Below are 13,045 nucleotides of genomic sequence, written 5' to 3' on the forward strand. Positions count from 1 at the left end.
TCACAACTAACGTGATTTTGTCTGGCGATGACATGAAATGCTCCAACTCTCCATCTGGAGGAAAAGTAAAACCCTCCCCAACTTTCCTGCTGTCTGGGGAAGAGCAGCCAATCAGAGCTGCTGCAGAAGATAGACATAGCTTTCACTCCTCCTCCTCCTCTCAGAAGCCAAATAGGTTTTTGGGTCAGGTAGGAGTGAGAGGGAGCACCATTCTTACAGGACAGAATTAGAGAGGAGGGACCAAAAAGAGCCCTACAGCTTAGGGCAGCTCCACTTCCTCTTTCCTCCTGTGAACAATGGGTCAGGTCAGTCTGGTCTCGGCTTCTCCTCCTCCCTGCTCCATCCCTGCAACACCAGGTCTGGGAAGGAAAAGGTAGCTGAAGATCACTGGAGCTGCCCATCCCTAGGCTTAAGAAGGGGAGGGGGAAGGGCCTGGGAGAGAGGGGTGAAGAAATCCTAAGACTGCAGGATGAGCAGAGGCAAGGCTAAGAAGATGTGGGAGTTAGGGAGCAGTACTGATGTGAGGGTTGCATAATTAATGGCTGGGCTGGGTGGGACACAGAATTAATTAATTAGAACTGTGGGGTTTGGAGAGAAGCTGGAAGCTCCATACCCTCAGGCAGGTCACCGGATCACCATACTCTACAAATCTGGGAATTGGCAACACTAATTGTCTCTCACATACTAAGGATGGACAAGGGCAGTTCAAAAATCAGAGACCGAACAGACAACATAACCTTTAAAAACAATCTCATGTCTCATGATTTAATGTTGGTGCTTGGCGATACTGCAAACAGTATTGTAGAACATTTTTTTAAGCAAGTCTATCTACCAGCAATAGACTCAGAAACACCAGGGGTTAAAGTGGGTTGAGTCAGACTGAGTCATGGACCAGGTGGGTGGGTGTGGAAATGACTGCAGGAATTCAAGGCAGGTTATTAGCTAGGAAATGTCAAAGCACCTCACTTTCTAATAGGCAAATAGATATGGCCACAGCAGCCTTCCCCTTTTTCTCAAATATGCTCCTCTTTTATTAGATTAGAACAGTGGTTCCCAAACTTGTTCCGCCGCTTGTACAGGGAAAGCCCCTGGCAGGCCGGGCTAGTTTGTTTACCGGTCACCTCTGCAGGTCCAGCCAATTGCAGCTCCCACTGGCCGCAGATCACTGCTCCAGGCCAATGAGAGCTGCTGGGAGCAACGCAGGCCGAGGGACGTACTGGCTGCTGCTTCCAGCAGCTCCCATTGGCCTTGAGCAGCGAACCACAGCCACTGGGAGCTGCAATCGGCCAGACCCGCAGACACAAACCAGTCTGACCTGCCAGGGACTTTTCCTGCACAAGCGGCAGAACAAGTTTGGGAACCACTGGGTTAGAGAGTATTGCATGAGATACTTGGCAGGGTTCATGGCTGACATAATAAATAAGTATTTGGGGTGAAATCCTGGCAAAATTCCAATGTCTTCAACAAGGCCAAGATTTCACCCTGGATGTTTTCCTGTTTAAGTGGCGCTAACAGATCATTACACCAATTGCCCTGCTCAGGCCTTCAGTCTCACAAACACTAAGGTGGACTTCCTCCTCATTGACTAATGGTAGCCTGTGACAGACATCTACTTGATATCAGGAACTGTTCACAATGGCTGCATTCCAAGGGGATTGCTGAAGTATGTTAATCATTCTTAATCATTCCTTGATCGCTGGAGTTCTCTTTTTTAGTCACAATGTGGCATGATTCAAGCACAGACCCATTGAAGTTACTTATACTTTTTATTATTTCCTTGACATTATATGTAACAGTTCAGCATAATATGGAAACCAAAGATGGATTTTTTTTTCAAGAAAGTCCATAGAACAAGGAAATAAAATATGTTTTTAAACTACTTTAACAAAACAATAGCTTTATATGCATATATATAATTGAAAATTATCACATTTTAAATGGCTGTCAAAATTTAGGCCTAAATTATGTGACTATACAACCCCGGATGGGCCCTTTGGAATAAAATATATTTTCACTGAACAAGCAAAGAGAATGTTTCTGTATTTTTAAAAATAATCTTCAAATAGACTGATACTATGAATAAAAACAAGAAAATAAATTTTATTTCAGAATATATTAACATATGAAATATAATCCCACACCATGATGTGAATGTGAAATGTTACACTTGTATTAAAAACAGATTCTATAAACATTAAATGGAGTGTGTATATCTGACTTTACTTCCCGTTAGAAATCTGTACAAAGCACCCATGCATAGCACATATGAGGCATTATAACAAACCTTGTTTTACATTTCAAAGCTTTAAATGCAGTATCTGCATGTTTGCGTATCTGAAATGGTACATTAAATTGCCCCTTCCAGGTCTTGTTCAAAAAATCTTTAATTAGATTTCATGGACAACATGCAAAATAATACCATTTTATTTGATGAGGAACAATTCATTCAGGTCCTGTTTTGGTCAATTATACTATTTTTTGTCTTCATTTGAAGAAAGCAACCCTTGGATTTAACATAAGTGAAGCAGTACCATAGCGTTGTGCTTTTACTGAGAAAATAGGCAGAAGGACCAATCGTTATCCTACTGAAATCTGAGTCTTTAGACTGTCCCAGTCGGCAGTAACCTGGTGCATGTTACTATTACACAGGAGACTCAGGTTCACATTTTTCCCTCTCTCTATGATACAGAAGTTGGGTCTGCTTCGGAAACACTCATCCCCACTCTCTGGAAAAGCAGGGGTTAGGACTCAGATAAGCACATAGAAGACCATCCCTCATCTCTTCAGAGATGTGAGAAGACAGGTCTTTGCCACAGTTATGTCTCCTCCTGGGTTCTGATGTCTAGGACTTGTGTTCTCTGGCCAATGGGGAAGTGAAAATGAGTCTGGAAGCACTGCAGTAATCAGCAATTTTTCTTTTTAGTATTCTAGAAAGTAAAAAATGTGCACAGTATGAATTACTTCATAGCTCCAGCGTCCCACCTTGCCCTTGTCTGCCAAAGAAAGAGCAAACACTGCTTGGATATTCTACTGCTTGATTCTCCATGCAAAGAATTCTTTTAAGTCTTGCTCTCTTTTTCTGAGCTTGTACAAGTGTATGGAAAACAAGTTAGATTTGTACATAGACAAATCTAAGAGGATTTCATGGTTACCAGCAGTGATGACACAGGATCTGACATTTTGAATATGAGTCAACATAGAGAATTAGTGCCCCAAAATAGCTAAATAAATGTCTTTGCAAAGAGACACCATAGCTTCTTCCGCTTGTTTGTGCATTTTCTTGTCATCACCATTTAATTTACCATCTGTACCACCACAGATCAATTTGACATGGCTTATAAACATATCTGGTTCCTGTTCTCCAAGCCAAATGTCCCCAATGTAAACAGAAGCCAGGAATACACAAGAAGCTGTGAAACAAAAGTGAGGGAAAAAGGAATCAGAATACTCTGCAGTTTCAAAACAGTAACATGGAAAAATCTATTTTAACCCAATTTCCCTTCAAAACTGTTTTTTAAGCTAGTGTTTGCTAGTCCTTTGCTTTAATGGGAAATCTAATTTTTTATGCTCATTTCAGACCATCCACTCCCCATCACTAATAGAAAATACCCTCTTTTTAATAGAAACCTCAGACATCTTTGAATCTAGCTAATTATACCCTTAGCAACCACTTTTGTCAACAAATGGACAGAACTGGTGTCATGCAAACCAGAACCTGTAATTTGACTTTTGGTGCAAGAATATTTTCCCCATACAATTTCAGATATCCATGTATATAATTCAGCAAGCCAAATTTAATCCAAGACAACAGTTTCTTTTGGGGACCCGGACTAATGTTATATCAAATATTCTTGTGAGGTGAAGACCATATTCTATACTAATTAATGACACTAGGCTATCTTCTTGGGAAGGACTTAACTTTCTGAAGTGATGATCCTCCATCTTAGCAAAGACAGATTTAAAAAACATTTGATGAATGAAAAATATTTAACTACACAACTACTGTCATCTACTCCTCTTCCTTGTTACTAAGTGTAAACAAAAAAAGGACAAGTTACCTTTCTTGATCTCATCCGTTTCTTTCATTGCTGACAGGCAGAATGTTTTCACCACCTTATGACAACGGGCGTTAGTCAACCCCTGAGTATCCAGAAAGCGAAGCATGATTACACTAAACAAACAGAGCTCTTCAATGTTTGATGACTTCTCTTCGTTGGCTTCACAGATTCTGTTGTAAAGCTTAAAGATACTGCTCTTCAACGTGGCATCCCTAAGAATCTCCTGCACTACCAGAGGGTGTGGCAAAATGCTACTGTTTAGCCACTTGAGAGTCAAAAATACATTTTGTATATTGAGGCTATGATCAACCATGGATTTCACTAGCCATTTGGTTACTATGTAAGCAGTTGCACATGTAAGACTGATAGTTTCATTCTCTGGATCAGTAGATTCAAGCTGTTCCTCTGGAAGTTTAGCAAACGGGGCTGGATAAACAGGCTCCCAATGAACCAATATGGACTCCAGATGGTCTCTGCATTTCTCTAAGTTTGAGACCTTCAGCTCTGAGTCAGTTTCTTCTTCTCTTTCTACCACATCCTTTTTCCAAACATGGCGAGATGAAGGCCGAAATGAGACATGACCTTTGTTCTTTTCTTTAATATTTTCTGTAAATGGGAAAAATAAAAAAAAATTTCAAGTCCTCCAAAAATTCTCTTGTCACTTTAGAGCAATAAAGCAGGGAGCATGGCCTTGTGTGATTACAGCTGCTGGGAGACTGCTTCTGGCCTGATTAAAAAAAAAAAACATATTTGTGTGCTTAAAAAATCAAGTTACATGCTTAGGTACCTTGTTGAATTAAAGCCTCTGTCATAAACTGATAGTTAAGGGTTAATAGAAGAGGAGTACTTCATGTCTTTTTTGCCTGTAAAGGGTTAACAAGTTCAGTGAGCCTGGCTGTCACCTGACCAGAGGACCAATCAGGGGACAGGATACTTTCAAATCTTGAGGGAGGGAAGGCTTTGTGTGTGCTGTTAGTTTTTGGTTGTTGTTCACTCTGGGTTCTCAGAGTGACCAGACATGCAACCAGGTTTCTCTCCAATCTCCCTGATACAGGTTCTTATAGATTCAAAATAGTAAGTACTAGGTAGATAAAGCGAGTTAGGCTTATGTTTGTTTTCTTTATTTGCAAATGTGTATTTGGCTGGAAGGAGTTCAAATTTGTATTTTGCTGAAAGGATTTTAATTTGTATTTGTATACTTAGGCTAGGAGGGTATTCCCAGTGTCTATAGCTGAAAGACCCTGTAACATATTCCATCTTAAATTTACAAAGATAATTTTTACTGTTTTTTCTTTCTTTAATTAAAAGCTTTTCTTAAGAACCTGATTGTTTTTTTTATTCTGGTGAGACCCCAGGGGACTGGCTCTGGATCCACCAGGGAATTGGTGGGGAGAAAGGAGGGAAGGGGGAGAGAAAGGTTAATTTTCTCTCTGTGTTAGGATTACTTTCTCTCTCAGGGAGAGTCTGGGAGGGGGAGAGAGAAGGAGGGGGGAAGGTGAATTTTCCTCTTTGTTTTAAGATTCAAGGAGTTTGAAGGGGAAGCCTGGGAGAGGCAACGGTAAGGGAAAGGGTTTACTTTCTTTGTGTTAAGATCCAGAGGGACTGGGTTTTGGGGGTCCCCGGGCAAGGTTTTGGGGGACCAGAGTGTACCAGGCACTGGAATTCCTGGTTGGTGGCAGTGCTACAAGTACTAAGCTGGTAATTGAGCTTAGAGGAATTCATGCTGGTACCCCATCTTTTGGACGCTAAGGTTCAGAGTGGGGAATTATACCATGACAGCCTCTAATTGCAAAGAGTGCATTTACTGCACTAGGACCCTGATCCAAAGCTCAACAAAGCCAATCAGTGTCTTTCCATTGACTTCAGTGGGCCCCACATCCACAGGAAGTAGTTTGTCACTGATCTTGTGAAAGCTTAGACTTTTATGTAACATTATGTGAAACTTTTCAGTTCAGTTCATTGCTAGTTATATTATCAAAGCAGTAAAGCTTGTAAAAAGCAGCAATGCATTTATTCTACTGCATCACTACTGAATGGGGCATCGTCAGAGATGCTAATTTTGAAAAATCTGGAAAGTCATCAGAAATCCCAATTATTTTGCAATAAATGAAATGGATTTAAACCAATTTCGATTACTAAAAAAAATTAATATCAACCTCAGCAGGTGATTTTAACAGTAACATTTCACGTCAAAGGGAATTTTTGTGACTGTCTTATAGACTGCTGAAGGCTGGAGGATGAAATTGGACACAATAACTGATTGTTAACTATACAAATGGAGACAAATGCAAACGTAATTCACTACACTAAAATTATATATGTTAATAATATGGCACAGGCAAATATACAGAATCCCTAGAAATAGCTAAAAAAATATTTTAAACCTCTTTTAAATTTGGTGGCCTTTTAATATATTGTATATACTCTGTTAAGTGACAACATATTCTGTAAAAACTACAGTATCACTGATCCTGGTGCACTGGATTAAAAAATATACTCCTCTTCCTCCCACCTCCCTCCAAATCCTTATATATTATTGAAATGGAAAAAGCGGTAAAAAGTCTAATTTGCTTTTCACTCATTGTGCTGTTCCTTTACTTTCTGTATTCCTCTCAGTATGGACAATGAAAATAGACGAGTCAATTTCATTTTTGATTTATACTCAGTTTCAAATCAATTTCATTTTTAAGTTCTCAAGCACTCTTAGAACACTGCAAGGCTTTGGCTGCAAACGCTGAGGACCATTGTATGTTTGTTTATAACACTATTCCCACTGGCATTTTGTTTTTTGTTTTCTTTTTAATTCATAAAAATATTTGTATATAATCTTCAGTTTTGTTAAAACTTATTTTTACAAAATGGACATTTTGGAAAATGTTCAACTCTTCAGTGTCCTTTAAAAACATGGAAAGAAATGCATATTAACCTATCCATAAAGTGTTGTATTCTATTTTTATTAATATAATTCCTTAATGTCGTGTTATGAAAGCAAACAGGTGAAAAACTAAAATCCACTCTGAAGGAAAAAAAAGTGAATTTAATACTGATATAAAAATAATTTTGATGTAAGGTTCTTGAAAGGTATATACCAACTATCTGAAATGAGACAAATTTATTAAATGGAGGAGACCAACCAGTAAAACTGTTTGGGTCAGAATTTCATCATTCCAGCTGATTAACCCATTGGCTTCTTGATCCGATATTTCTGTTGCAAGGTTTATATTCACTAATAGAACATGCAACAGATACAAACAGGCTGCCAAAACCCCAGAAAATATTGTCCACACAATCTGCCACAGTCATTATGCCATTCTGTTAGATAGAACATTTTAAAAACACTTTTAGTATATTATGGCAAGCTGATGACCAAGCCTCCACACAATTTTTAAAAACTGTATTTACTTTCAGGTTAAAATATAATAAAATATATTCTTACAAACCACAGTACTTGATTTATCATTGATTTTTTTTTCTTACTTTAAAACTGGTTTCCTTTGGAAATATCGGTTCCTAAAAGCTCTCAGAATCCCCTTTTATTTGTTTAAACAAAGTTAAAAATCACTGCAACCAATGCACTCTTAAACCAACATTTTTAATACTTACTAAGCAACTCTTTGACTTGATATTTTTGAGCAGTTGTTTGCACATCTTCTTGGAGCTGCAGATTTCTTTCAATGATGCTCCACTTATGCAAGAGCATTAGAACATCTTTGTTTGAAAAGACACTCTCATTTACAGTAAATCTGCCCATTTGCCTGAAGGCCTCAAGAACAGTAGCTCGGTATCCAAGTACAGAACTGAACGTACTGAAAAACTGACTGAGCGTGGCAAAATCCAAGTTGGTTCTATTTCAAAAAGAAAAAGCAAATTTAAAAAAATTCATAAAATATATTTTTCTACATGTTAACCACAAGAAAAAAAGCTAGAAATACATGGCTATTTAAGTCTTCTGATTTTTGAAATTTAGTTTCTTAGGATGCAAGTGACATTTATTCTCACTCAGGCTGAATTTCTGCTGCTTAGTGCCTGGTGAGACAGACAGACAAAAAACAACTCTGCTCTACAGATTACCTTCAGCCTGGAAAAGGTAACAGTAAAAGCCAGACAGCACACAATAGTGTGGGAAATACTCTGGTGCTTCATCTAAAAGTATTTATTTTACATGAGTTTTCAAACTTCAAGAGGGAATAACAATACATTTATTCTTCATGATGTGACAAACACCCATCTGAATGAATGGCTACGGTAGAATGAGACCACTGCTTATTGTACCAAACATCCCCAGTTTCCTTGTAGTCTCTCCTTGCTCACCATGACCTGGTTTGTCTGTTCTCTCAGCATAAATGTCAAAAGACAACAGGGGAAGACTGTAAACCCTTTGAGAAAGGGACTGTCTTTTTATCACACCTGTATTCTACACCTCGCACAATTACTGTTATTGGTTAAGATTTTTCAAAGCCAACTAAGTGTGTCAGCCACACTACTCACTGAAGCTCCACTGAGTACGGAGCTAACTCCCCTAGTGTCAGCTTTATAAACTTAACCATGACTATATTTATTATTTGTATGGTAGCAACTAGAGCAGGGGTCAGCAACTTTTCAGAAGGGCTGTGCCAAGTCTTCATTTATTCACTCTAATTTAAAGTTTCACGTGACAATAACACATTTTAACATTTTTAGAAGGTCTCTTTCTATAAGTCTACAATCCATAACTAAGCTATTGTTGTATGTAAAGTAAATAAGGTTTTTAAAATGTTTAAGAAGCTTCACTGAAAATTAAATTAAAATGCAGAGCTCCTGGGCCGGTGGCCAAGAATTGGGCAGTGTGAGTGCCACTGAAAATCAGCTCGTTTGCCGCCTTCGGCACCCATGCCACAGGTTGCCTACTTGTGAACTAGAGGCTGAGATCAGAGCCTCACTGTGTTAGATGCTGTACAAATAGAGACAGTCCCTGCCCTTAAGGGCTTATGATCTAAACAGAGAAGACAAATGATAAATAATAGTAATAAATCCTCTTCCTCTGTCAGTCGGGCAGATGGTAGTCAGCCCAGAACCAAGGAAATTTGCACCCAACCCCCTTCCACCTGCCAGCACACAGACAGGCTTCCACAGGGGAAGAACTGCCAGAGCTGGAGAAAAAATTTGGGTAACATTTTCAAAAGTGACTCAGGCACCTGGAACACTTTGTCATTTTTGAAAATTTTGCATTGTTAGCTCATACCTTCCTATACCATTTTGCCTGAGCCTGATTCCCCTCACACAGACCACTTGCTAACCAAGGCTGCATCAGATAATGAATGCAAACCCAGTCACTGGGGTCTTCAGATGCTATGGACTGACTCCCAGATCCTCAGGGGTATTTAGGCACCTAGCTCTCATTGATTTCAGTGGGAGTTAGGTGTCTAAATATCTTTGAAGATCTGGCCCAAGCATCAACTAGGAACCTAGCAGAACTCATCCACGGAGACTGTGACCACTGCTCAGGCAGAGTGAGCTTGAAGCTTTTCAGGGAGGAGGCCTGCCAGAGAGCTGAAGTGCTGGGTTCAGGCTCTGATCTAGCAGGAAAAAGACAAATTACATAATGCTGCCTTTTTAAAAACTAGCTACCCAGTACTTAGAACATGAGTCACCTTACAGTCACCACTTCATTGTTAATATTTTTAAAAGCAAAATCTTTCTGCAGAAGTTTCTGCACCCGGGTTCATTTATCACCATTTAAAATTAAGGGGAAAGAGCTAATTTATCAGAGATTAAGTGAATTCATGCTGGCCTAATATATTTCAAACTGAATAACAATGTGATCACATAAGCCTGGAAACCTGATTGGAAATGACTTACCGAATGTGTTTAACAAGCACAATCAAAACATACAGAAACTCATTTATAAGCTGAAGAGGAAGGAACTTCTGATTCTCCTGCGGCTCTTTTTTGCAAGGAGTTTGAAGTGGCATCACTCTTCCTTTCTTTCCTAAATTTGTTATCCACAGAGTGTGGACTAAGGAGATTACATTGGTTAGCACCTTGTTTTCCAGAAACCTGAAAGACAAACAAAAATGCCTTTGTGGAATGCAGAAACTGACCTGGTCACCAACCAATCCATCTCCTAGAAGGAGCCACATGTTAGCACTTGGGGCCCTGAACATGCAAGCAGGCCTGAAGTCAATGGAGCTCCAAGTGGGCTATCCATGTAGAATTCGTTGCAGGACTGAGGATTTGGTTGCTAGTTTTCACCCATACATTGGGAATTCCCAACATTTCCTGTTTGGATGCCACAGAATAAAATACACCTCTGTGGGTGGCAGTGTAGCCTAGTGAATACAGCATTGTTCTGGAATTCTGGAGACCTAGGTTCTATTCCCCACTCTGCCACTGGCCTGCTGAGCGACCTTAAAAAAGTCACTTTGCCACTCTGTGCCTCAGTTTCCCCATCTGTACAACTGGGACACTGACCTCTTGTAACACTTTATAAGAGCTATGTATTATTAATTAATTATTATTATTATTATTAATATGTGGAATTGACAGAGCTTTCTGGCAAAGGTCCATAAATAGAACTGATGATTTTTGACTCAGCTATACCTTTCATTAAATCTGAGTATTTTTCCAAAGCAATCCATAAAACTGCAAACTATACAACAGCCACCATTTGTTTTAGATCAAGTATGGTTTGTATTAAAGATTTTTCATTTGCAGGTGACACCAAGATCGGAGGGGTTGCAAGCACTTTGGAGGACAGGATTAGAATTCAAAATGACCTTGGAGAATTGGTCTGAATTCAACAAGATGAAATTCAATAGAGACAAGAGCAAAGTACTTCACTTAGGAATGAAAAAAACCAAATGTACAACTATAAAATGAAGAATAACTGTCTAGGCAGTAGTACTGCTGAAAAGGATCTAGGGGTTACAGTGGACTACAAACTAGATATGAGTCGTCGATGTGATGCAGCTGCAAAAAGGTTAATATGATGCTGGGGTATATTAAAAAGGATGTCGTATGTAAGACATAGGAGGTAATTTTCCCATACTACGTGGCACTGGTGAGGCCTTAGCTGGAGTAGTGTGTCCCGTTCTGGGTGCCACAATATAGGAGAGAGTTCAGAGGAAAGCAACAAAAATGATAAAAGGTTTAGAAAACCTAACCTATCAGGAAACCACAACTGGGCATGTTTAGTCTTAAGAAAAGAAGAGTGAGGTAGAACCTGATAATAGTCTTCCAATATGTTAAGGGCTGTTCTAAAAAGGACTGTGATCAATGGCTCTCCATGTCCACTGAAGGCAGGACAAGAAGCAACGCGCTTAATCTGCAGCAAGGGAGTTTTGGTTAGGAAAAATTTTCTAACTATAAAGATATTTACGCTCTGGAATAGGCTTCCAGGGGAAGTGGTAGAGTCCCCATCGCTGGAAGTTTTAAAAACGGACAAATTGGCCAGCGCCGCTTCCCATAGTTCCGTGAATGGCGAATCACGGCTACTGGGAGCTGCGGGCGGCTATGCTTGCAGATGGTCAATGTAAATAAACTGTCTTGTTGCCCGCCAGTGGATTACCCTGACAGGCTGCAGGCCACAGGTTGCCTACCACTTCTTTAGGAGGACAGGTCATCAATCTTTCTTTTTCCATTAAAAGATCTATTACAGGTGTCAGCACGCTGATCATTAATCGATTGTGTGCATTTTATTAACACAACAAAACCTATTCTTATGTCAATTATTCATTACCTTGAAGGTCAGTGACCCATCCCACATAATTAGAAACAATACCCCTGTTGCTTGATCATAGGCAAAGAAGATGCTTTCTAATCTAATCACAAAATAAGTATTGTGCATACTGGGTCAAATCCATGCTTCCACTTCCAGATGGGTGTGAAGAAAGACACCTACAGGGTTTATACTCAGCAAATCTATCTGCAGGTGGCGGCTCGGAGTATGCTCAGTCTGTTTTTAGCACAGATTCTCCTGATTCCTCGTCTGTAGCTGGTAAGAATTATCTGTGCAAAAGATAGGTGTGTGTCTGTGTGTGAGTGAGAGCGAGAGATTGAGATTACAGCCAGTTCAGGATAGAGGATCAAATTAACAGCCATGCAGAGCTCATTGCAGGATTGGGCGTCTAAGGCAACCTTTGAAGAAGTGAATGGCTAATGCGCTATCCTAATATGTTATCTTGATAGTACATTCCTGAGAAACTTCTAAAAAACATTTCCCAAAACGTAAACAACACTAGGAAACATTTTAGAGTTCAACAAGTTCTTTCACCCTAAGGATGGCATTTATGTGTGGAAGTACCACAAGTACTGACTGGACACCTCTATGTAAGTCTCTTTCACACACACAGACAGGTGAATAAACCCTTTTATTTTCGTTTTCAATTGCACAAATACTCCCTTTAAACACAAAGAGTAACATTATTTCTCATTACAACATCCCCCTTCTATGCACCTTTTCTCCAGAATATATAATATCCAGGTTAAGAGGCTATGGTCTCGTATCAGTTCATAGGCAGCTTTAGTGATATGTGCAGCATTTTGCAGTATTTCCAGAATGTGACTCTGAAACAGAAAACAAAATATACTTTTATTTCAATAAAATATGGCTGTGGGCTAGTTCACTAGTATAAACATTTAGGAATGATAGAATAGTAATCTAATTTTTGGTAAGCTTTTATTCAAACAACGACAAACAGGGAAAATGCCAGACTGAACCCTATAACCTTCCACACAGACATCAGCCAGAGCCTCTTAGTTTTGATGATCTATCGCAGAGATGTAGGCACCCGTTCCTCACTGAACTTAAACAGATAAGCAATATCAAAGCACGAGTCAATGGGACTACTGAAGGCTAGGTACATGTTTAAGTACTTTGCTGAACAGGGCCTGTAACAGGGTGCAGGCTAGGAGAAACAAGCCAGTCCCATTAGCCCGGTTCCAGAGGGGAAAGGGTTAGTAGGTGAGCTGGCTGAGAGGCCACATCCTAATTACCAGAGAGGCTCCAC

At 39.6% G+C, this 13,045-nt stretch overlaps 1 protein-coding gene across 4 annotated transcripts in view; it reads right to left on the reverse strand.

The window, feature by feature from the left end:
- Window positions 1–1,747: 1,747 nt before the first annotated feature.
- URB1 (URB1 ribosome biogenesis homolog) overlaps window positions 1,748–13,045 on the reverse strand; it is an 82,870-nt gene continuing 71,572 nt past the window's right edge. For all 4 annotated transcript variants that reach the window (XM_050956004.1, XM_050956000.1, XM_050955993.1 and 1 more), the window contains 5 exons: window positions 12,493–12,602; window positions 9,897–10,094; window positions 7,662–7,903; window positions 4,059–4,664; window positions 1,748–3,410 (listed from right to left, as the gene is read on the reverse strand). In XM_050956004.1, coding sequence (XP_050811961.1) covers window positions 3,205–3,410; window positions 4,059–4,664; window positions 7,662–7,903; window positions 9,897–10,094; window positions 12,493–12,602 — 1,362 coding nt within the window. In that variant the 3' untranslated portion in view covers window positions 1,748–3,204. The remainder of the gene's footprint in view (window positions 3,411–4,058; window positions 4,665–7,661; window positions 7,904–9,896; window positions 10,095–12,492; window positions 12,603–13,045) is intronic.

Source organism: Gopherus flavomarginatus, chromosome 1, assembly GCF_025201925.1.
Source record: "Gopherus flavomarginatus isolate rGopFla2 chromosome 1, rGopFla2.mat.asm, whole genome shotgun sequence".
Classification (NCBI taxonomy): Eukaryota; Metazoa; Chordata; order Testudines; family Testudinidae; genus Gopherus; species Gopherus flavomarginatus.